This window comes from Carica papaya, chromosome 6 (assembly GCF_054855325.1).
Source record: "Carica papaya isolate Zhongbai chromosome 6, ASM5485532v1, whole genome shotgun sequence".
Classification (NCBI taxonomy): Eukaryota; Viridiplantae; Streptophyta; class Magnoliopsida; order Brassicales; family Caricaceae; genus Carica; species Carica papaya.
The window spans coordinates 270,259-292,480 of NC_142314.1; the positions used below are offsets into that span (position 1 = coordinate 270,259).

The following is a 22,222-nucleotide window of genomic DNA, read 5'->3' on the forward strand; positions in this document are numbered from 1 at the left end:
TCCGTCACCACCGAATCACCTGAATTATTTTGGATAATAATATAATTCATGTGAGTTATAGTTAAATTTTATACATTCTTTTCACATGTTATTCATAATTTTTTTAAAAATATATAAATTTATACGTATAACATTATAAAATTTCTCTGTATATTATGTTACATATTTATTTTATTATAAACATAATGTTTAAGTGATGAGGATGACAATAAATAAAAATAATACTCCTTAATATTAATCATAAATTTCTTATCAGATGCAATATGATGTTTGTATTTTTGTGATTATTTAATTTAGTATTAATGTCTAAACTAAATCATCCAGTTCATACCTACTGCAACTTATGGGACATCATCTACCTGCTCACGATAGGATATAATTTAACTCCACTCAAACATCTTTTTAGTGTGGCCTCTTGGAGGAGAAGACAGACCTGGTTCAACGAACAAATATCCTAATGGAATTTGCTTCCTCTACCCTTTTTCTTCATCTTCTTCTGCTTATGGTAGTGATCTACAACTGTGTGTTTCTGTGTGTTTATACATATAGGGTTATATATGTTACATATAGAGAGAGAGTTACCTAGCTATGATTGACTTTTGTTCTAACCAAGACCCAGTTGTAGCTTAATTTAAGCCTGTTATACTGGAATCTTTTCATCAAACGTAGCAGGAATATATATACATATGGTGAAAAAATCATGATTTTCTAAGCTTTCGCTCGTGGTGCGTTCTTCTAACTATTTGCTTTTAGTAAATTACTTGTTACTGGTAAATATAAATATATATATGCACATAGCTTTTTAGAATTGGAAGCTTATGGTACTGAAAATTGTGCAGTGTAGTGGGTTAGCCAGGGAGATGCAGCATGGTGAGAGCGTGGATAATGTTTTACGACTACCTAGCTGGGATATTCACGAGAGGCACGATGATGCTGATGTCAGAAGAAGCGAGGATGCAATGGATGATGATGATGACGATCATTTTTGGATTTATAGGAAGCAGAACCATCACATCCGTGATGAAGATGGTGAAGTACAAGTGCAGAAAGATGTGGGGGGAGATGATCACCTATGGATTTACAGAAAGCAAAATGAAGATCATGAGCACAAAATGCATGACGATGCTGATGCAGCATCCCACATGACGAAGCGATTAGGAGAGATGGTGTTCTTCCACAAAAACGATGTAAAAGTAGGGGAAATGATCCCCATCTACTTCCCTGACCCAATATCATCTCATCATCATCATCATCATCATCACTTCCTGTCCAAACAGCAAGCAGATTCAATTCCTTTCTCTTCAGATAAACTCCCATACGTTCTCCAAATGTTGTCAATCAGTCCAGGTTCTCCCCAAGCCCGAGCCATGAAAAACACACTAGCTCACTGTGAGTGTGAACCCATCCAAGGAGAGACCAAGACATGCGCCACCTCTTTAGAATCCCTGCTTGACTTCATACATGCCCTGTTCCGCCCGCAATCAGATTTCCACATTTTAACCACGAGGTACCTGAAAAGGTCACCAAGTAGCAATCTAATTGTACAAAACTACACAGTGATGGGGATTAAAGAAGAGATGTGGCCCAGGAAAATGATTGCTTGTCACCAGATGCCATACGCTTATCCAGTGTTGTATTGCCATGGTTTGGAGGGAGGAAGTAAGGTTTTGAAGGTGTGGTTGGGTGGTGAGAATGGAGATTCGGTGGATGCTGTAGGAGTTTGCCATATGGACACGTCTCATTGGAGTCCTACACATGCTTCATTTCGTTTGCTGGGCGTGGAACCAGGCAAATCCCCCGTCTGCCATTTCTTCCCATCGAACAATCTAGTCATCCTTCCAGCCTAGCTAGCTGGCTATCCTCCAAAAACCCAATTATAAATAAAATTACCCATGCGATGTGATCAGCCCTCTTCACTTCAGTTTGTTAATCACCTATATATTAACAAACTGGGTTCTGGAAAATAAAGCAATATTATTCCTGCCTTGTTATTTGATGTGAATGAGAATGTAGTTGTGGGTGTATTATGTATATGTATATTGGGTATTGTTTTTAGGTAAAATATATATTGAACTTTAGAAAAAAACCTATAGTTATATATTGCTTATTTTATATATGTCACCCATGTCACAGTCATTTTTGCATAAAATTCCCACCTGACATTTTTTAAAAAAAAATTAAATAAAATTAATTTGATAATATATAATTTATTATGATCTATAAAAAAAAAAATTATACTATTTTAATTAAAAAATCTTAACTGATTACTGCTACTTAAATATGTATGATAATTATATATATATATATATATATATATATATTTAGTTATACTGATAATACATATAATTGAATTAAATGATAATATTTAAGATATTTATTTATTAATTTTTTTTAAGTATAATAGTTATTTTTTAAAATTTTTAATTCATTAAAAATTTTGAGATTGTGCATCGGATAAGTTTATAATTATCTATTTATTTCTCGTACTTTATTCATCATACAAATCTTTCACGAAAAGATAAAGTATACTAATTTTTTTACATCTTTATAAGATTTTTTTGGTCTATGTAAATAATATTTACTTTATATAAAATTATATCTTAATTATAACATTATTGAAGTTCCAGCACTATTTAAATAAGAAAAACTAACTACAAACCAAACTAAACATTTTATTTCATAACCAATAAGGAACAATTTATTATTGATAGACATGAAAGCATCACTAGCAAATACTTAATATACAACAGAAAACTTAATCTACATATAATTATTTGCACTTGTTATTGATACATATATGACTGCTTACCAAGCACTAAAGTCGTAACCCATTATCGAGTAGTTTTCCTTTCATCTTCCCCTCATCCCTGATAAATAGAAGCATCGGAGCTTGTTTCAAAGTCATTCACAAACGTTTTCTCTTGTTTTAAACTCAGATCATCATCGTGATATATTGTAGCATATGACTTTGATCCAAAATCATTTGTATGATGATAAATAGTAAGATCACCATAATAGATTGGAACATCTGATTTTGACTTGAAGCTGTTAAATGACTTTTCTTTTTTAACGTCAACGTCATGATCGTCATGATAGATTGAAAGATCTAACTCCGGCTCAAAATTCTTAACAAAGAATTTCTCTTCTTTATTTAAATTTTTCAATGTATCACAATCATCTTTCATTTCTTCTTTCTGATAATCACTTCGAATTTTTCTTGCCATTGTGTTAGAGAACTGTCATGATTTAGAAGACAAAACAAATAATTAGTAACAAAAATAAGTTTTTATTGTTACAAAATAATCACTAATAATATCAAAAAAATTTAAATGTTAAAAGGTCGTTTGAAGTACTCAAGCTTTCCCTTCGTTTTTTTTTTTAATTTGCAAAATGGAGCATGTGAATTTCTTCACAATGAGTTGCCTCAAGCTTCATATTCCCTTTTACCTTTTTTTTCCCACTTCTAATTCTTAAGTTATTATAAAGTACTTTGAGCAAATTATAATGGGTGTGAAAATATTATAAGTAAAATGACGAGATATATATATATAGTTATTTATTGTAAAATACTATTCAAAGAAATGCATACCGAGAGAAGTAAGAAAAGAAAGAGGAAAGCGAAGAACGTCTTCATCCTCCAATTGAAGCCAAAGAAGATATAACTGAGATTTGTAGTTTAGTTTCTTGTGGGAGGCAATGTGTGTAATGTTGATATTTATAGGCAGAGAAAATAATTGAAGGCATTCAATGAATTAATAAAAATGAGATCTGTCGTAACTTTAAGATGAATCATTCATGATTTATATATCTGAAATCAATCCGTTAAGATGTGTAAATTTTATTAATTTATGTTTATCAGCTTATTAAAAAAAAATATTGATCCAAAATAATTTTACTTGTTCTATTAAATTTTTAAAATAATTAATTAAAATTATGTAAAATATTAAAAATGTAGTTTAAAATTTTTATTTTTTTATTATTCTAGTTTAATACTGTATTTTATTTTTAATAATATAATTTTAAAATTGTAAGCATTTGAAGGTCATAAATTTAAATTTTACTAGTATATTAATAAATTTATAATAATTAAATTAAATTAAATTAAATTCTACTCTAATGATTTATTATAAATTTAGAGAAAAAAAGTTTTACATGCTTGTTTTTGTGGCCAATAATGTAGATACAGAATATCATGATCTTTTGAAGACATGATGATGATGAATGTATTCAGAAAGTAGGTCCAATAAATGAGAAAGCTGCCAATTCAGATTTTTAAGATAATCAATTTAATTAACTACTAAGATCATATGTTTAATGTATGAATTCTGCCCTTTTTTATTTTTATTAAAATTAGTTTTATAAGGAAACATATGCATGTATAAAACATTAGGAAATTAGAAAAAAAATTGTAGAAAAATGAGATTAAATAATGAAAATGTAATACCCGCAATTAATTTTAAAATATTTAAAATTAATATATAAAGTATAATTTTTAAATTTATGAATTTTTATTTTATGTAAAAATTAAGAAAAATAGGTGGAAAATGAAATTGAAAACAATTTTGAAAAAAATTGGTAAAAATTTAGGTTCTTGAATGTTTTTGAAAGAAAAATAAAAAAATTTATGTCAAAACGCAATTTAAGAAAGTTTTGTCACGTAGGACCGCCTATTCAGCAGCATCGATGAACCGAAGCGCGCCGCATGGCAAGGCACGTTGATGCAGTACCACGCGGGAGGCCACGCTGCAATACGCGTGCCCGCGATCGGACGGTCCGAATTTGTTCTGCGCATGTGGACGGTCTGGATCTGTTCCCTTCTCAGGCGTGATTGGATGGTCGCGATTAAATGCAATTGATGGTCCAGATTCGTTCCCTCTTTAAACGTGATCGTACAGTTCAGATCAAATCGCGATAAACGGTTCAGATTCGTTTGGAGACGGATATAAATATCTCACTTCACACCGAATTCTAACCCTAGCCACCGGCCCTGCCCACTGGAGAAGAAGAACCAATCGCTGAGAAGGAAGCCGACCGTCGCCCGCTATCGCGCCGGAGCCACCTCCGACCGCAAAAAAAAAAGTAAAAATTCTCTCAATCGCTCGAAATTTGATTTTGAACACCCACATGACTAAATCAGATTCGTTCTGTTTTCTACAAGTTGATCGAAGAAAAACATTCAACCGCGAAGGAAAGTCGGCGGAGCCGCTGCACTGAAAAATTTCATCGTTGGTAAATTTTCATTTTTCAATTTTTTTCAGTCAACCAAGGCTCTGTAACATGTTTTCTCACAGGAATCAGTATAAAACCAGCCGAAATTATCTAAAACTGACCAAAAACGGCTAGCTTGAGGCAAACCACCCCCGCAGGTGGCGGTGCTATTGTCAGAGCACGTCAGTGTTGCCGTGTCGGAATTCTAAAATTGACCAGAAAGGGTTTCTAACACCAATTTTAGATTTTTTTGGGAATATTTCTAAATACTTGGTGCGTGTTTTAATCTCAAAAAAAAAATTAGGGAACCTAGGTACCGCCAGTAGGCGTAACTGAAAACTTAGCATTTTGGACATCAATTCGAGTAAAAATCTCTCACCCTATTCCTTGTTATGGAATTGAAGTTTAATTATAAATAATATGATATTTTGTATAATTTAAAAAATCTCAATAATTAATCACAAGTTACTAACGGAGCCAGAATTGGTTACTTATTACTGTTTATCTTGTTTTAATTGATTTTACAGTTTTAAATGCATGACAATATGTTAGAGTTTGTAAGATAATTCAGTTGTATTTTCTTAATGTATGTATTGCTAGTTTTGCGTGATTTACAGTTAAATTATGAAACTGAAAATTAAATATAAACGAGAAATTGTTTGGTTAAGTGAGTGAATGAATGAATGAATGACAACCTAACTAGATATCCTGAGAGATGGTGGATGGATCGGGTGCATAGAAAACCCTACTGTGAACGCTGCTTCATACCAAACGGGGTATCGAGAATTGGTATTTTGACATTAATACCGGATAGGGTATGGGGACGACCCATTTCACCTTCATACCGGACAGGGTATTGATGGATTGTATTTTTGTCGCTCATAACGGACGGAGTATGAGGATGGCCGGTTAGTTAATAATGTTGAATAAAGGTTTACTCGTAGTGGGGATATCCCTATAAATCTCAATAGATACCAGTAGGCAGGTTAAAAGAGAAAGTTGTTATTTTGATTAATTGAATATGAGATTATGATATTATTGTGTTATTGCCTCTATATATCGGTTTTGAAAATTTCGCTACGGTAAGTGTACAATAAATTATTTTATTTATGATAAATGAATTTATTTAAATTAAGAATTTCATCAGTTATTTTCATGATTTTTACCGAGTTAGTGTAGTTCACTTTTTTATTAATTATTTCAGATCAAAAGAATCAAAAACCAAATCTCGATCCATAAGAGGGTTGCTAATAAGATGTTCAATTATTTACTTTCCATTTACTTATTTGATTTTTTGTTGTTATTCTAGAATGATCATTCCCGTAATCTTGTTGGGTATTCTGAATTATTTCGCTTCCACATTCAAATTTATAATTTATTTTCTTTCTAATTCCGGACTGTTACAGAAAATAATAACATAAGTTTCAGAAAATTCTCCGCATATGATATTTTTATTTATTAAATAAAGTATTAATTAAATTTTCTTTTTCCTAATTGTTCATAGAGCCAGTGTTTTGTTTTTTTATAAAAAAAAAAAAAAAAAAAAAATCAGAGTGGAAGACATGATGATGAATCGAGCAAAAAAGGTCCAATAATTGAGAGAACTGCCATTTTAAGAAGGTCCAATAATTCAGAAAGCTGCCATTTTAAGAAGGTCCAATAATTCAGAAAGCTAAAAGCCATTTGCTAGACTAATCATCCTGCCCCCATCGGAAACATACCACATGGAAATGTTCATCCCTGCTGCATTTTATTTATTTAATTTAAATGTTTCGTTGGAATTGAAAAAATCCTTACCAGAACTGTTGCCTTTTTGTCTCTCACTTTAAATTTCTACTCATCCACTTTCCAATCATTCGTACAGGCAGTAAAAACTGTAATAAATTGCTTATTACATGCAATGTGATGTTTGAATCTTTGAGATTATTTAGTTTAGAATTATAACATTAAAAATTTAACCGAGTAATATCTAAAGCATGCCATCCATTCCTACTGCAATCGGACATCATCTACCTGCTGACAATTGGATATAATTGACTCCACTCAAACATCTTTCTAGTATAAAAACCTGCTTCCGCGAAGAAATATCCAAATGGAATTTGCTTCCTCTACCATTTTTCTTCATCTTCTACTGCTTATGGTAATGATCTAAAACTATGTGTTTCTGTGTGTGTACAAATATATAGAGTTACCTAGCTAGGAATGAGTTTTGCTTTAACCAAAACCCAGCTGTAGCTTAATTTTAATCCTTTCACACGTTTCGTCTCTAACCTGTTCATCAAACATTACTGAAATATACGTAGAGTGAAAAGCTAACTATTTGCTTTTAATAAATTATTTGTTACTTGTAAATATATAGCATATTGCCTTCTAATATTGGAAGTTTATGGTACAGAAAATTGTGCAGTGTAGTGGATTAGCCAGGGAGATGCAGCATGATGGGAGCATGAATAAGGTTTTGCGGCTATCTAGCTGGGATATTCATGAGAGGCAAGATGATGCTGATGTCAGAAGAAGCGAAAACGCAATGGATGGTGATGATGATCATTTTTGGATTTATGGGAAGCGAAACCATCACATCCATGATGAAGATGGTGAAGTACTAGTGCAGAAAGATGTCGGCGGGGATGATCATCTATGGATTTACAGAAAGCAAGATGAAGATAATAGTAATGATCATGAGCACAAAATGCATGACACTGCTGATGCTGATGCAGCATCCCGCATGACGAAGCGAATAGAAGAAATGGTGTTCTTCCACATAACTGATGTGAAAGTAGGGGAAAAGATCCCCATCTACTTCCCTCGCAAAGAACCAATGTCTTCTTTTCATAAACACTTTCTGTCAAAAGAGCAAGCTGATTCAATTCCTTTCTCTTCAGGTAAACTCTCATACGTTCTCCAAATGTTGTCAATCAATCCAGGGTCTCCGCAAGCCCGAGCCATGAGAAACACACTAGCTCACTGTGAGGCTCAACCCATCCAAGGAGAGACCAAGACATGCGCCACCTCATTAGAATCCCTGCTTGATTTCGTACATGCCCTGTTTGGCCCTCAATCAGATTTCAACGTTTTAAGCACGAGGTACCTGAAAAGGTCAAGCATTAACAATATACTTGTACAGAACCACACAGTGGTGGCGATTATAGAAGAGATGTGGCCCAGCAAAATGATAGCTTGCCACAAGATGCCATACGCTTATCCAGTGTTATATTGCCATGGATTGGAAGGAGGAAGTAAGGTGTTGAAGGTGTTGTTGGGTGGTGAAAATGGAGATTTGGTGGATGCTGTTGGGGTTTGCCATATCGACACGTCTCATTGGAGTCCTACACATGCTTCATTTCGTGTGCTGGGAGCGGAACCAGGCAAATCCCCCGTCTGCCATTTCTTCCCATCTTATAATCTAGTCATCGTTCCTGCCTAGCTAGCTTTTGCCACAAACCCAATTATAAATAATATTTAGGCATGTTATGTGATGAGCCTCTTTAATTCAGTTTGTTAATCGTGTGGCCACCATTTTAATATCTATGTATTGGGTTCTCGAAAATAAAGCAATGTTATTCCAGTGTCATTTGATGTGAATGAGAACGCTGTTGTGTTTGTATTTGTATATGTATATGTATATAGATATTGGGCATTGTTTGTAGTCCACTGGAGGATCGAGGGAGTATATATGAATATAATTGGATCCAGGGGGTATAAGGTCGTTTAGGCTGATGCCATTTGGTTCCTGTTTAAGACCCTACAATTTCTGAAACTTTCACCGTCTTGCAAGATCTTTTAATTGGTAGATCAATTGACCTTCCTTTCTCTGTTTTTCACTTTCTATGCATAAACCATGTACATATATGTGTGTGTGTGTGTGTGTGTATCTATTTTCTTCTTACATCAATCGTCCACTTCTGTTGTTTAATTTTAATTTCTAAAGGTTTGCACTAAGATTATAAGACTAAGTTTCTGGCCATGAATAGATTTTGAACAATGTTTCCAACACATGCACTTGAGCAACTAATCCTATTTCCAAGCTCATTAAGCAGTCTATCCTAAAATTAGATATATAGTTATAGGTAGATTTATATCAGATGCATACAAGTTATTATAGATTCTCCCACTTACAAGATCTGATATTAACATCTATCATATAGGTTAACCGGGATAAATAACAAAGATGCAATCACAAAATTTTTTTCTAAAAAAAATTTCCAGAACAAGAAATTAGAAGTAATTAGCAAAAGTATCACAGTCTGATATTATATATTAAACATGAGTCCTAACTCCTACATGATACTTCTTGCTTTGTCTAGTTGTACAGTGTTCTTTAACTTTTTGTTCATATTGTTCATCATATCTTGGCTTCATCATGTCTTCTACAAAATCCTTCTTCTGCTGATCTTTATGGTCCAAGTGATTGTGATATATAATCACGCTATGTCTAATGTCGAAATCCGTCACAAATCGATCCGATTTGCTCCTTCCAGAAATCGAATCATCAGAAAGAAAAAGTTTGCTGATTGCTTCTGGTATTGGTTCTTCCTTCATTATGCTCTTCCAATACACCCCTGGTTCTTGTCTTGCATAATTCACTTTGGCAAACTGTACATCAAGAATTTAATAACCAACATGTATAATTGATAGATACTCAGATATATATTTGTGTTGTGGGTGTGTGTAGGTATAGAGATACATCAACATAAACATAGAAAACTTGAATATCAAGATCTCTATCTGCATATGTAGTGCTTACCAAGAGAAGGGTACTGAAGAAAATGAAAAGATGCAAGATTTCAGGTTTCATACTTTTGGTATCTTAAATTGGTAAACTCCTCAGCTTCCAAGATTCCAACTTTCTCATACTTCTTGGTCCATGATGAGGATCCTATATATACCCCTCAAAGACTATTTACATGGGTTTGTTAAAAAGAATCATTGGTGTGATTAAAAATATAATTAAAATGTCAAATGGTTTTAAGGGTTTTTTTTTTTAATTGAAAAAATGGTTTAGAGGTTTTTGATTCCTAATTATCAATGTTACTTTATAATAATGTGATCCCTCCATCAAAGAAGCTTTGACTTATGCAAAATATACTATCACAAAATACTGGTCTGAAGTTTTTATATATTAATATCATATATATATATATATGGGCTGATTGGTAGGGATTAGATATATATCAGGAGTAAACATTATATTGCATATACATATATATGATATAATCTTATATATATGGTGTAAGCTGTTCGTGTTCACTTTTATGATTCCAAGGTCAACAAAGGTTCCATAAAGAAACAATAATGATGATTTCAGCCATGACTTGACTGTGATCAAGAGAATATGTCTGGCACGAAAAATTATATATACTACTTACAAAAATAATTAAACAGAGAAAGAGACAATTAAAACAGCTGGTACCATTACTTTCCATTTGACTGAAAATGAATTTAGATAGATTGCATCTTGCCCGTTCATGGAAAATATTGTAAAAGTCTTCCTCAGTACAACTAAATGGAAATGGTCGATGTCATTGTTTTCATGGCTCCGTGTGTGTGTATGAATGTATGTATTTATATATATATATATAGTAGAGGTATGATCATTATCAATCTAACTCATCCTTACGAAGTGGGTGTGAACCAACGTTTTTTTTGGTTGAAAAAATATATATGTATATGAAATGATGGATCTTTTGGTTCTCCATCACAACAAACAGGAACGCCATTGAAAGTTGCCAATTACTGTGCTTTCCATTTTGCTAACTCATAACACCATCCTTTGGCTTTCGTTGACTAATGGCTGTCACCAAGAGCTTATTAGGATATGTAGATATATTTATATACACACACTCACATTTGCCGACTGTTTCATGTTACATAAATATAGTTTCTTAATTAACAACTATACAAGACATGATATATATATATATATATGTAACTTTGTCATGTATATACACACAGACGCACACGCACACACAAATATTTATATATATATATATGTACTCTGCACGTAGTATAGAGAGCAAATAGATTTGAAAATCTGTGGTTGGAGTTTTGCATGCAGGCTATAACGCGGAGATGAAGTTGACTTTGAGAGATAAAGACAACCTATACGTAGAGTTAGTGCGCAAGAGCTATCATTCACAATTATTTTCTGTTCTTTTTAATGATAAAACCTTGACGAAACTCATTTTTCTGTAATGAAAAAAACTTTTCCTCTTTCGTTTCTCAGAACTAAAAATATTTGTTTTTGATGGGATTAATTTTAAACATCAAAATAAAGATTTTAATCGATGAATTAATGATTGTTTTTGTGAGTTGGAAACCAGTTCATATTCTTGTAAGCAGATTAATTAAGAGTGTATATATATATACATGATAAAAATATATTGGACGACCAAAGTTGACTTTCCTCATGAAGAGCCAACTGAGCTTTCTGGTGGGGGCTGCCTCCTACCTCTAAAAATCTAATCTACTGCACCTTTTATCAATATAATATTGTATATATGTAATTGTCTTCCTTCTTTGCTGGTTATGCCTACCAACTCACCTCTGAAAACTCATATCACCTGGCCAAAATATAAAATTTTAGCTTCATAAAAATGAGAGTAACTAATATGCAAGGGTGAGCAAGAATCTTTTTGTAAACTTTATTCACTAGGAAGTAACTACTGTATCTTGCTAAGCATTTATTTAGTCTGATGATCTATTGATTCATTTCTTTACAAGACATTATAAAGAAACTTATTTTTGTTATATTATTATTTGTATGTATATGATTATATGATTAACTGGATAAATCCATACATATTTTATTAGGCATGTGGCAAGCTGCGTGTGTAGATAAACAAGTAGATATTTATATAGTCTTAGCTTGCGGGCAGTACTCTCCAAATAATATATAATTAGAAAAAGGTGTTTCAATGAACAACTAGATAGGTAAAATGCCCGAATGATACCAAGAAAGAAGCTACTTTCTTTGCCTCGTTCGATCCATTGAAAGTGGGTTCAATGTTATCTACCAGAGCAGTTGACTTGCACACAGTATATGATTTTTTTTTTTTCTCATGTCGTGATCATATTTTATGGCAAAATATAGATAAATTGATTTCAAAACTCAACATCCTAATTAGCAAATAAAATAAACCCTTTACTGAGCTTCTTAATTCAATCACTTTTTGAACTTGTTTCTTTCTTCGCAAAGCAGAAAAAGCATTAGAATTTTGAACGATGGCTTCTGGTTTTCCTTGTTGGAGCATCATTATCATCTTTTTTATTCTGCTTGTTCTGACGGTAATCTTTCTCGTCTTTGATTGAATTAGATAGTTCCACACGGAACGTCGTGCATATTTTGCTGCAAATTTATAAATATTAAGGAACCGAATTCTCTATTTTAACATCCTTGCTTGATGCAGATTGCTCAACCCTGTAGTGGTTCCGGAAGGATGATCTATGAATCAGAATGGAAAGAAGAAGACAGAGACTACGTAAAGCATGATGGTGATGTTGGTGATCATGATCAGAAGAAAGCAATTGAAATAAACGGCCATGATCGCCCCTCATCTCAGATGGATCCTTCAGTGAACATTTTCGTCACCATAAACACCCTTGAGATTGGTAAAAGAATGCGTCTCTACTTCAACAGCAAGGACCCTTCTATCTCTCCCCATCTTCTTCCGAGGGAAGAAACAGATTCAATTCCTTTCAGTTCAAGTAAACTCCCTTACCTTCTTGAATTCTTCTCCTTGTCTGCAACGTCTCCACAGGCAAAATCCATGGCGTATACACTTAAAGAATGCGAAGATGCGGATGCAGTCAAGGAAGAAGTCAAATTCTGTGCTACATCATTAGAATCAATGCTTGATTCTCTACAAACCATATTTGGGTCAAATCCCCATCTCAAGGTCTTAACAACAAGATTCAAAACAAAATTACCAGCTACACTTTTGCAAAATTATACGATTTTGGAAGCGCCTAAAGAAATATTTGGTGCAAAAATGGTGGCATGCCACACAATGCCTTATCCTTATGCAGTGTTCTTCTGCCATGGCGGCGGAGAGAGTGGTTGGAACAGGGTGTTTGAGGTTTCACTGGGCGGAGATAATGGGGAGTCGGTGGAAGCTGTTGTTGTTTGCCACATGAATACATCTGAATGGGATCCTGATCATGCGTCGTTTCGCCTTCTCAATGTACAGCCAAGAACTTGCCCCGTCTGCCATGTTCTTCCCCTGGATGATCTTGTCTGGGTTCAGCCAATTATCTATTAAAGATTAAGTTCGCAGGAGGTTTGGTGGGCGTATGTATAGGCTCATGTATGATTCATCTAGTGTACAGAAAGCTATATATATGTATATATGAATCTGTTTTGAGGTGAATCCCCGTCTGTATATCTTACATTTCCATTTTTATCTCTTGTATTGCCATCTTAACCGGGCTAATCATGTGCTTACCAAATTAAATGACTTCTTATATATCCAACTTTTAATTTTTAGTAATAGAAGCTTGAATATTATTGCTGTAAAGAAAAAATGGACAGTCATGTTCATGTTAATGTATGTTTACCAGAACGAATGTGTAATTAAGTGCTTGAATTAAATGTTCTTTTCACCCATCACTCTATCTTTGGTATGTCATTTTCTCTATAAAAAATTGTGATTCGAATCGAACCATGTTTTTATTGTATTACTATGATTCATGTAGATGTATTATGTAACTAATGAATGTATGAAGTTTCTCTTATATTTTGAACAATGAAGATGTAGCAACACTTCAACGTAAGTCCATTTATTGGCACTGCTTAATATATATTATTACCTGGTTGAACAAGATGAAAGTAATTAAAGTGGGTACAGTGGTTTGGCCTGGAGTTGCCATGGCATGATAAGATATTATATATATATATATATATAGATGTATTAACGCCAAGCATCCTCGAAGTTTCTTGACTCTCTTTTGGGTTGTGTTTGCTGAGGTTGAGTAGTAGTAGGAGAGTTTGGATAAGTAAGGGCTTCAACTACTTCTGGCATTGCCTGCCCTTTCATTACACTTCCCCAGTACTCTCCTCCAGCTTCTTTTCTTCCATCAACACTGCTGCTTCCGATCTTAATATCCAAAACCAAAAAAACCCCCAACTTCAGTTAATTACTTCTGCAGTCAGTTTTATAATATATATATATATATATATATATATCTACACCTATATATGAATCTGGGGAATTATCACTACTCCAATTAAATTAACCATGAAATTCACACTGAAAGACAAACATTTGTATGTGTGTGTGTTTGTGTTTATATATACGTATATGATATAGAACAAAACGATCTATAAGAATGATAAACCCAGATTTCAGTTGTTAATTAAGACATGCGTACCAGGAGGAGGAGGAGGAGGAGGAGGAGGAAGAAGGAGAGGGTCATGAACTTAAAGAAAAGTCTCATATTCATGTCAATTACTACACCAAGCTGTTTCTGCAACTCTTTAATCTCTCGTCTATAGTTTCTGATTCATCACTTGCTATTTATAGTTGACATATATAATTTTGTACCGGCCCTTCCAGTATACACTTTCTAATTTACACTGACATATATAATTATAAATTAAATTATTTTTATATATAAATAATTATATCAATATCTTTAAAATATTTTATTATTCCCAAATTGGGCAACCACTCTTATCCGCTCAGGTCTGTAGTGGTTAGTAAACCATAATTGACCGGGCTGGTTCTAATCTCAAGGCGGCGTCGTATTGGACCAATTATTTCTGGAGATCAACTAAACTCCAAATAACTTTAGGCCGGAGCCCGATACTCCAAAAACGACATCGTTATTACTGTTCATGCCCCAATCGATTTCTTTCCTGGTGGGCGGCGGCCCAATCACCCACCTACTCCCCAATATTAATATTTTATTTCATAAAGTTGAATTATTAAAAATATATTATAATTAAAATAATGCTGCGTTCAATAATTTTTGTTATTTACTGTGCTTTAACTTGATATTGGTCCCTAACCAGGAAATTATTGGGATCCCACAAAAGAAATTTCTAAGTGTCTGAGAATACCGAGGAAGACATTTTATGGGATTTGATGACCATATTTGGTTGTTAATCAATACTTAATAAGCTATTAATTCATATTTGTTAGATATAATTGAATGTTTAATTTCGAAATTAATTCAAATATGTTTCTTGGTCTCATAATTTCGTGTTGGATTTTATGGAGGGGGGGGAGGAGGAAAAAGAATAAGGGTGACTGCGGGATGAGCATCCTGGTTTGGTGTTGGATCAGCCGAAGGGTGATTCTATGGAAGCACGGAAGGAGGAAGAAGAAGAAGAAGAAGAAGAAGAAGAAGAAGAAGGTGTCCCGAGGGATATAGAGACGTAATATTTAATTAATAAATATAATTTTATGATATTTTGTTAATTTCTCTTAAAAAAAAAGAATTAAATTAAAAATTAACTTAACCAAAAAATAAATAATATAATTAACAAATCATTATTTTGGCAGCTTGGTTATTGCCTCAAATATAAACACCATCACCCACACCCAGAAGCCCTTCTAAGGCTTGGTCGCTTGCAGAGTAAATTTAAGAGAGAAACATGGCTCTTAAATTCTCCAAGAAGCTCCTCTTTGGATATCTTCTGTTATTGATGGTATATAACAATATACGTATAAATAATATTCTCAAGTTCATGTATATGATTTATGAACTATATTGAAGTATTTACATATAAAATGTGTGATTGTTCAGCGTGATTTCCAGAATTTGTGTATGTGCAGTCCATGTGTGGATCTGTTTACTTATTCCTGAATATTGCAGCTGCACTGTGTGCACGGCAACGGAGTTGTGCAGCCCACGAAGAAGATGATGAGAAGCGATCACTCACATGCATCACCCGACCTGGTAGAAGTCGATCACACGGAAGCTTCAAGTCTGGGTCTCTTCACCATCAGCGACCTACACATCGGAAAAACAATCACCATAGACTTCCCTAACCCAGACCCTTCTTCTCTACCCCGTTTCCTGCCCAGATCAGAAGCAGACAAAATACCTTTCTCCTCAAAAAACCTCTCAACCATCCTTGGTCTCTTCTCCATCTCCCCAGACTCCCACCAAGCAAGACGAATCCAGCACACGCTCACCCACTGCGAGTCCAAACCCATGAGCCAATCCGAAACCAGGTTCTGCGCCACTTCGTTGGAATCCATGCTCGATTACGTCCGCGCCGTCTTCGGCCCAGACACTCCCTTCAGACCTCTCACCACCAAATATTACTTGACGAAATCGAGCGACAATCCGAAACAGAGGTACACCATCACGGAGTCGCCGAGAGAGGTGGTGACGGCGGGTGGTAGCGATGCGAAAATGGTGGGCTGCCATGCCAGTGTTGGTTACCCGTACGCAGTGTTCTATTGTCACGGGAGAAGAGGAGGGAATAGGGCGTTCAGAGTTTGGCTGAGGGGTGAGAACGGAGATAGAGTGGAAGCTCTCGGGGTTTGCCACGTGGACACGTCTGATTGGGATCCAAATCATATTGTGTTTCAGCTTCTTGGTTCGAGCCCTGGTTCGCCCGTTTGTCATTTTTTGTCTTCTAACGCCCTTCTTTGGGTTCCATCCTCCACTTCTTCCAACTAATTACCATATACATACATATATATATATATATGTATGTATGGTAATGAAGAGTAGTTGTATGCATGTATCTGTGGTTGATTATCAATAAATTGTAGCTTTCACAATTTCTATAATTTAATTGTTTAATTTTTACTATTTAAACGTGGTTATATATTTACAAAAATAAAATTTTATGTCGAAAAATATACAAAATGCACAGTTTGACATATCAATATTTATTGTATATAAAAATTGTAATTAGTTTTGAATGAGTTAAATATATATATATATATATATATAAGTATTTTAAATTTTTACCACAAAATCATATTTTCTCACTCTTCAGAAATTTAGTGAAAATCATGGGCCGGTTAAGGCCCAATTCATAAGAAAATGGGCCCATGTAATTTTCGTTCTTGACCCAGCAGCTCCAAAACTCTTTCTCCTTCACGGCGACCCCTCTGGTTTTCAACCTCCTAATAATATCTGGGTTTAAGCTTTTGCGGATTTGCCAATCGCTGCCCTGAAAACCCTCCCGTCTTTCTCTTCTCTAAGCGGTTTCAGAGAAAGAAATGGTTGCATCGGCAATTTCACCTCCCTTTGCCTTCTCTTCTGTTTCTTCTCGCAACAAAAATCTTTCTATTTCATCATTCCCTCTCAGGTAATGCCACCTGACATTTTGTGTTGTTTTATGATAAGCTTATCTGGATAGCTTGAAATACTGTTAACCTCTCGAATTAATTTTTTTCTTTCGCGCAGAAACTCAACGACGTCGGTGTTGTGCGCACTGCCAACTCCCTGCGGTTATGATTCTTCTACAACTGGTGAGTCGCTCCATTGTTTGAAGCTTACGAATCTTGTTAGTATGTGCATTAAAGTGAAAATCTTTCTGGACCCATTTTGCATTTCTGTGGGTTGACCCGGGTCTTGATTAAGCTCAATTTGTTTGAGTTTAGTTCATATGATTCAGCTCTTGTTATTTGAGTTTGGGCTTCTCTTAGCTCGAGTTGACTGTTTTTCACTGGCTTCTGAAAGCTTTTTGATGCTTTCGTGAACGGAAGGATGACTTCTTTGCTCTTCACTGCACTCTAAACTTCTGTATAAAGCGAATATGTAAATGTTTTGCCTTTTCCAGGATTATCTAGTAAATTTTCTGGGTTACCTCTGAGGACTAAAGAGAAGGACCTTCTTGGTATTGATCAAAGGTTTGTGGATATCATCTCTTTTTCTGATGTGTTTTCTTAACTTGATTCATTAGGGTAGGGATGGGATTTCTGATGTATCTTTGCAGTTATCTATGATGCTTTCATGATTTTTTTTTTTTTTAATGTTATTTCAAAGATATCTTCTGTAAGTGATAAAAACCATCATTTTGTTTTGGCAATTGTTCGCCTTAAACGCAAGCCCAACGCAAGCCAAGCATATATTGCAACTGCTTTCATATTTTCATCACTTATTTTCTGTTTGTATATTGTCTCATCAAACTTCAAACAGATTGCATACATGAATCTTCTCTTGATCCTGTCGACTTTTCAGTGGTCTGTACGCAATGGATTTTCCTAAACCATTTTTGCAACTACATCTGCAGTTATATTTGTTGCCTATAACTTAACTAGATTCCACCTATACACAGTCATGGAGTGGTGGAAGCCAAAAAGGGGAATCCACCCCTAATGCCTGCTGTAATGACTCCAGGAGGACCTTTGGACCTTTCATCTGTGTTGTTTAGGAATCGCATAATCTTCATTGGGCAGCCAGTCAACTCGCAGGTTGCACAGCAAGTAATATCACAACTTGTAACTCTAGCAGCTATTGATGAGGATGCAGATATTCTGGTGTGGCTGTAACTCTGCACAATCATTTTTAAAATTCCCCAGTATACGATGGCTGTGAATATAAAAGATTAAACATATGCTTATTCAGAATTATAAGTATGTCCTGGACGCTTTCAGGTGTATTTGAACTGCCCTGGTGGAAGCACCTACTCTGTATTGGCAATTTATGATTGTATGTCATGGGTAAGAAGTTAAAGTAATTAGTGCTCATGCATCTTTTCCCACCTTGTCATTTTATTTTTGCTTCTTGATACTCTATTTTTATTGTGACCTTCCAATATATCTTGAACAACTTTTTGGTTGATAATCCATTACCTTCCTTGCACTTGAATTTGATTTTCATCACCCAACGAAATCTAAAAGAAATGAGAAATGATGCGATCGGATGTTTTTATTTGTGTACTTTCTTAAGGTGAAATTTCACTTAAGCAGGAGCCTAACTGTTATGCACAATCAGATTATCAGAATCACCTAATTGTAAGAATTCCTGTTTTTTTATTGGACACGTGATAAATATTTCAGTGATGTTTCTAGTCAAATGCCGCTGGCTGAATCTCATTCATTGTGTAGGTATGATGCCATTCCTTTTCTAGGAAGCTTTAAGTAAATACCATAGGTAGAATGAACTATGTGAGTATTTTATGAGAAACATCATGGTGAGACAGAATAACTAAGATGTCAATGAGATAAAACATTTACCTGTTTATTTCAAAGAGATGATAGAGTACAAAATAGATAAATTGGAGAGAGAGAAAATCCAAAGAACAAGTATTGGACAAGTTATATTCTTTCAAAAAAAAAAAAAGTATTGGACAAGTTATTCTAAAGAGGAGATCATTTATTGTGACCTTGAGGTGATCCTTTCTGTGAGACATTATGTTCAGATAATTATTGTAGAATTTCACACAGCTATACTAGACTCAGTGTATCCCATGGGCGTACCAGTAGTTAGTCTTCTTAAATACGGATCTCCTTTCATAACATGGGCTTGGATAAAGGATTAGCTCTTTTTTTGAAGGAAATAAAGGGTAAAGGGTTAGCTCTAAAGTAACCTAAAATTAATTTTTGGAAGTGTGCATGTTTTTGCTGTTTGAATTGCTTCCCAATTCCTTTCATATACATACATTTTTTGTTTATTTCATTTCTGTCTATTTTATGATCGGCTGTCTGTTATTTGCAATAATCTCAGATAAAGCCTAAGGTTGGCACAGTTTGCTTCGGGGTAGCTGCAAGCCAAGGGGCACTTCTTCTTGCTGGTGGAGAGAAGGGAATGCGATATGCAATGCCAAATGCACGTATTATGATTCATCAACCTCAAAGTGGATGTGGGGTATGAGTTGTCCTCTTGATAAGTTCAGTGTATTTTGTAGAATAATAATGTTTACATGAGGGTGGAAACTATGAGCCTGACTTTTTTATCTTTTGATATACTTGCAAGAGAAAAGTGGAAACCTGGTAACAAAACCTGAACAAGTTAATTTGTGATGCTTCTTTAAAATTTTAAATTATTTTCTTCATCCATCCTTGCTCCCTTTTCAGTCTTCCTTAAGATTTATTGTAAACTAACAGGATTGACTACTTTTACGTGGTTTAGTTGGACTAGCATGAATAAATACTGCTCCAATTTTTAGTTTTAGGAGCATATGGTACAATGAATCATGTATTACATGATAAGTTTATCGTGACCTTCATTGATGTTTTTCCTTCTCTTCCTTATTCTTGATCAGCATTTGGTTGTTTTCTCAACTAGTTACTTTTGATGTTTGTAATGAACAGCTTTTTGAAAGATCTCTATGTGCATAGTCTTACGTAGACATACAAGAACTGTATGTTTAAGCAATATAAGTGTGAAAACAGACATCCATTCTTGAGTACTTTCATGTTGGCTGGACTCAAGTTTGTTTCTACAATCACTCTTTTCTTTTTCTTATTATGCTAATTACTCTGTTCCTGTCAAGAATTCGCCCATGTTTATACCTGCCTTCTTTTATGTTATTTGATCACTACATTATTAGCATTCCTTCCTTCCTGACTCCAGAATTCAAATATCTAGTTTCCATGCCACTAATCATAACCCTGTATCTTCTGTTGTAGGGTCATGTGGAAGATGTAAGGCGCCAAGTGAATGAAGCAGTCCAATCTCGCCATGTTAGTCTTTTTTTCTCTTGCATGTCTTGCATGATCGCTTAACATTTGTGGTTTATATTTGAATATGTTTTTTCTTCCTTGCTCCATTGACTTTTATTTCAACTCGAGTGAAGGTTGTTTTGGTTGGCTTGTCTGCCTAATAACTGAAATCTTGAAACTTGGTTCATCGTTCAGATTGATTTCTAGTTGTTATTAGCTTACCGTCACTGTCTTTTCTATTCTGCATGTGATTCTTTTCTCGTGGCCATTCTTTACTCTCTACTTTGTGCTTTTTCAAAATCCTCAAGTGAGCATTCCAATTTGTTAACTCATGTGATCCTTCTTCCAATGAAAATAATGATAGTAACAATAACGATAGTAATGTGATCTCCTTGTCTTGGTAATTTGGTGCAGAAAATTGACAAAATGTACGCAGCTTTTACTGGCCAGCCTTTAGAAAAAGTGCAACAATATACTGAGAGGGATCGCTTCTTATCTGTTACGGAGGTAATCTTTCTATTCTGTTATGAAGGTACTTGACACCAATGGCTATGAAAAAAGAAAAAGCACCCGGGGAATGCCTTAGCTCCCTTTTTCCTTCACCACACGATGAAGGAAGAATGTTATTTCATTCATTTTCGGCTAACCTTCTGATCAGAAATCTGCTTTGCAGGATAATTTCTTTTATTATAATTGAAAATGAGAATTCTTTTTATTTAAAAAATAATAATTGAAAATGAGAATTAGATTGCTTTGCAAAAGTTCATACTATGTACGCAGTTCACGAGAGGTTTGAATTCCTATCTATTGCTTGCCGTGAAAGATTTTTCCCTTACCGCCGGGTCTCCTTGGTCCTGGCTTGACTTATAGCTACTTTACAACCAAATTGTATCTAATATCATACAAGTACTGATTTATGTAATCTATTCTATATTGCAGGCAATGGAGTTTGGTCTCATTGATGGTATTCTAGACACGAAATATTGACATAAACGATCATCTCTGTAAAGACCTTTGAATGATTTTTTGGAACTTGATCATACCACAATGGTTTCTTCTTAGTTTCAACCATCATTTCTGAGTTCTTAATTCCCCAAATTAATGGAAATTCTTATCAGTGTTCAAAGGCAATGTCTATAGAACTCGTCACTACTTTTTCCCAGTTTTGACTTCAATGACACAACAGAGCATCAAAATTGTACTGTTAATCATAGTGTAGGTACTTTTATCTCAAAACAAACAAAAAAAAATCAGTGTAGGGGGATTTTTAATTCGAGCATTATTAGAGATCTTTCTATTTAAAGTTTTCAAAGATTGAAAGCAATTTATTCATTCATTTACAGAGATTGAGGCAGGTTCACAAGGGATAAAAGATGACTCCTTGACCACTTGAGATGGAAGCTAGGATTGAAAATGTCTTTTTTCTAAGAAAAAAGAATTCT

The 22,222-nt window shown here is 34.4% G+C and overlaps 5 protein-coding genes and 2 long non-coding RNA genes across 11 annotated transcripts; 5 read left to right on the forward strand and 2 right to left on the reverse strand.

Moving 5' to 3' along the window:
- Positions 1-325: 325 nt before the first annotated feature.
- On the forward strand, positions 326-2,033 carry LOC110813714 (BURP domain protein USPL1-like). Of its 3 annotated transcripts, none has more exons than XM_088206294.1 (2): positions 326-505; positions 840-2,033. In XM_088206294.1, exons 1-2 carry the CDS (start codon positions 458-460, stop codon positions 1,845-1,847), a joined length of 1,056 nt encoding a protein of 351 aa, XP_088062420.1. In that variant the 5' UTR covers positions 326-457; the 3' UTR covers positions 1,848-2,033. The 3 variants fall into 3 exon arrangements, with proteins under 3 accessions (XP_088062420.1, XP_021896647.1, XP_088062421.1); XM_022040955.2 differs by lacking the exon at positions 326-505 and adding an exon at positions 512-725; XM_088206295.1 differs by lacking the exon at positions 326-505 and adding an exon at positions 512-725 and having other exon boundaries at positions 845-2,033.
- A 619-nt stretch (positions 2,034-2,652) lies between these two features.
- Positions 2,653-3,760, reverse strand: LOC110813795 (uncharacterized). The gene is made up of 2 exons (XR_002539531.2): positions 3,590-3,760; positions 2,653-3,236 (listed from the first exon to the last, which is right to left on the reverse strand). It is a non-coding gene; the product is annotated as an uncharacterized LOC110813795 (long non-coding RNA).
- A 3,388-nt stretch (positions 3,761-7,148) lies between these two features.
- Positions 7,149-8,818, forward strand: LOC110813814 (BURP domain protein USPL1-like). Its single transcript, XM_022041077.2, has 2 exons — positions 7,149-7,348; positions 7,604-8,818. Exons 1-2 carry the CDS (start codon positions 7,301-7,303, stop codon positions 8,630-8,632), a joined length of 1,077 nt encoding a protein of 358 aa, XP_021896769.1. The 5' UTR covers positions 7,149-7,300; the 3' UTR covers positions 8,633-8,818.
- Positions 8,819-11,760: 2,942 nt separating this feature from the next.
- On the forward strand, positions 11,761-13,574 carry LOC110813787 (BURP domain protein USPL1-like). 3 transcript variants are annotated; one of them, XM_088223515.1, is made up of 3 exons: positions 11,894-12,243; positions 12,407-12,492; positions 12,615-13,574. In XM_088223515.1, the coding sequence occupies exons 2-3, from the start codon at positions 12,430-12,432 to the stop codon at positions 13,464-13,466; spliced, it is 915 nt and encodes a 304-aa protein (XP_088079641.1). In that variant the 5' UTR covers positions 11,894-12,243; positions 12,407-12,429; the 3' UTR covers positions 13,467-13,574. The 3 variants fall into 3 exon arrangements, with proteins under 3 accessions (XP_088079642.1, XP_088079641.1, XP_021896737.1); XM_088223516.1 differs by lacking the exons at positions 11,894-12,243; positions 12,407-12,492 and adding an exon at positions 11,761-11,824; XM_022041045.2 differs by having other exon boundaries at positions 11,894-12,492.
- Positions 13,575-13,958: 384 nt separating this feature from the next.
- Positions 13,959-14,753, reverse strand: LOC110813800 (uncharacterized). The gene is made up of 2 exons (XR_002539533.2): positions 14,575-14,753; positions 13,959-14,300 (listed from the first exon to the last, which is right to left on the reverse strand). It is a non-coding gene; the product is annotated as an uncharacterized LOC110813800 (long non-coding RNA).
- Positions 14,754-15,710: 957 nt separating this feature from the next.
- Positions 15,711-16,952, forward strand: LOC110813796 (BURP domain protein USPL1-like). Its single transcript, XM_022041055.2, has 2 exons — positions 15,711-15,856; positions 16,024-16,952. Exons 1-2 carry the CDS (start codon positions 15,803-15,805, stop codon positions 16,837-16,839), a joined length of 870 nt encoding a protein of 289 aa, XP_021896747.1. The 5' UTR covers positions 15,711-15,802; the 3' UTR covers positions 16,840-16,952.
- Positions 16,953-17,264: 312 nt separating this feature from the next.
- Positions 17,265-21,911, forward strand: CLPP6 (CLP protease proteolytic subunit 6). The gene is made up of 9 exons (XM_022041061.2): positions 17,265-17,479; positions 17,578-17,642; positions 17,954-18,023; positions 18,452-18,653; positions 18,771-18,836; positions 19,843-19,983; positions 20,748-20,801; positions 21,195-21,287; positions 21,720-21,911. The coding sequence occupies exons 1-9, from the start codon at positions 17,391-17,393 to the stop codon at positions 21,765-21,767; spliced, it is 828 nt and encodes a 275-aa protein (XP_021896753.1). The 5' UTR covers positions 17,265-17,390; the 3' UTR covers positions 21,768-21,911.
- Positions 21,912-22,222: the final 311 nt, after the last annotated feature.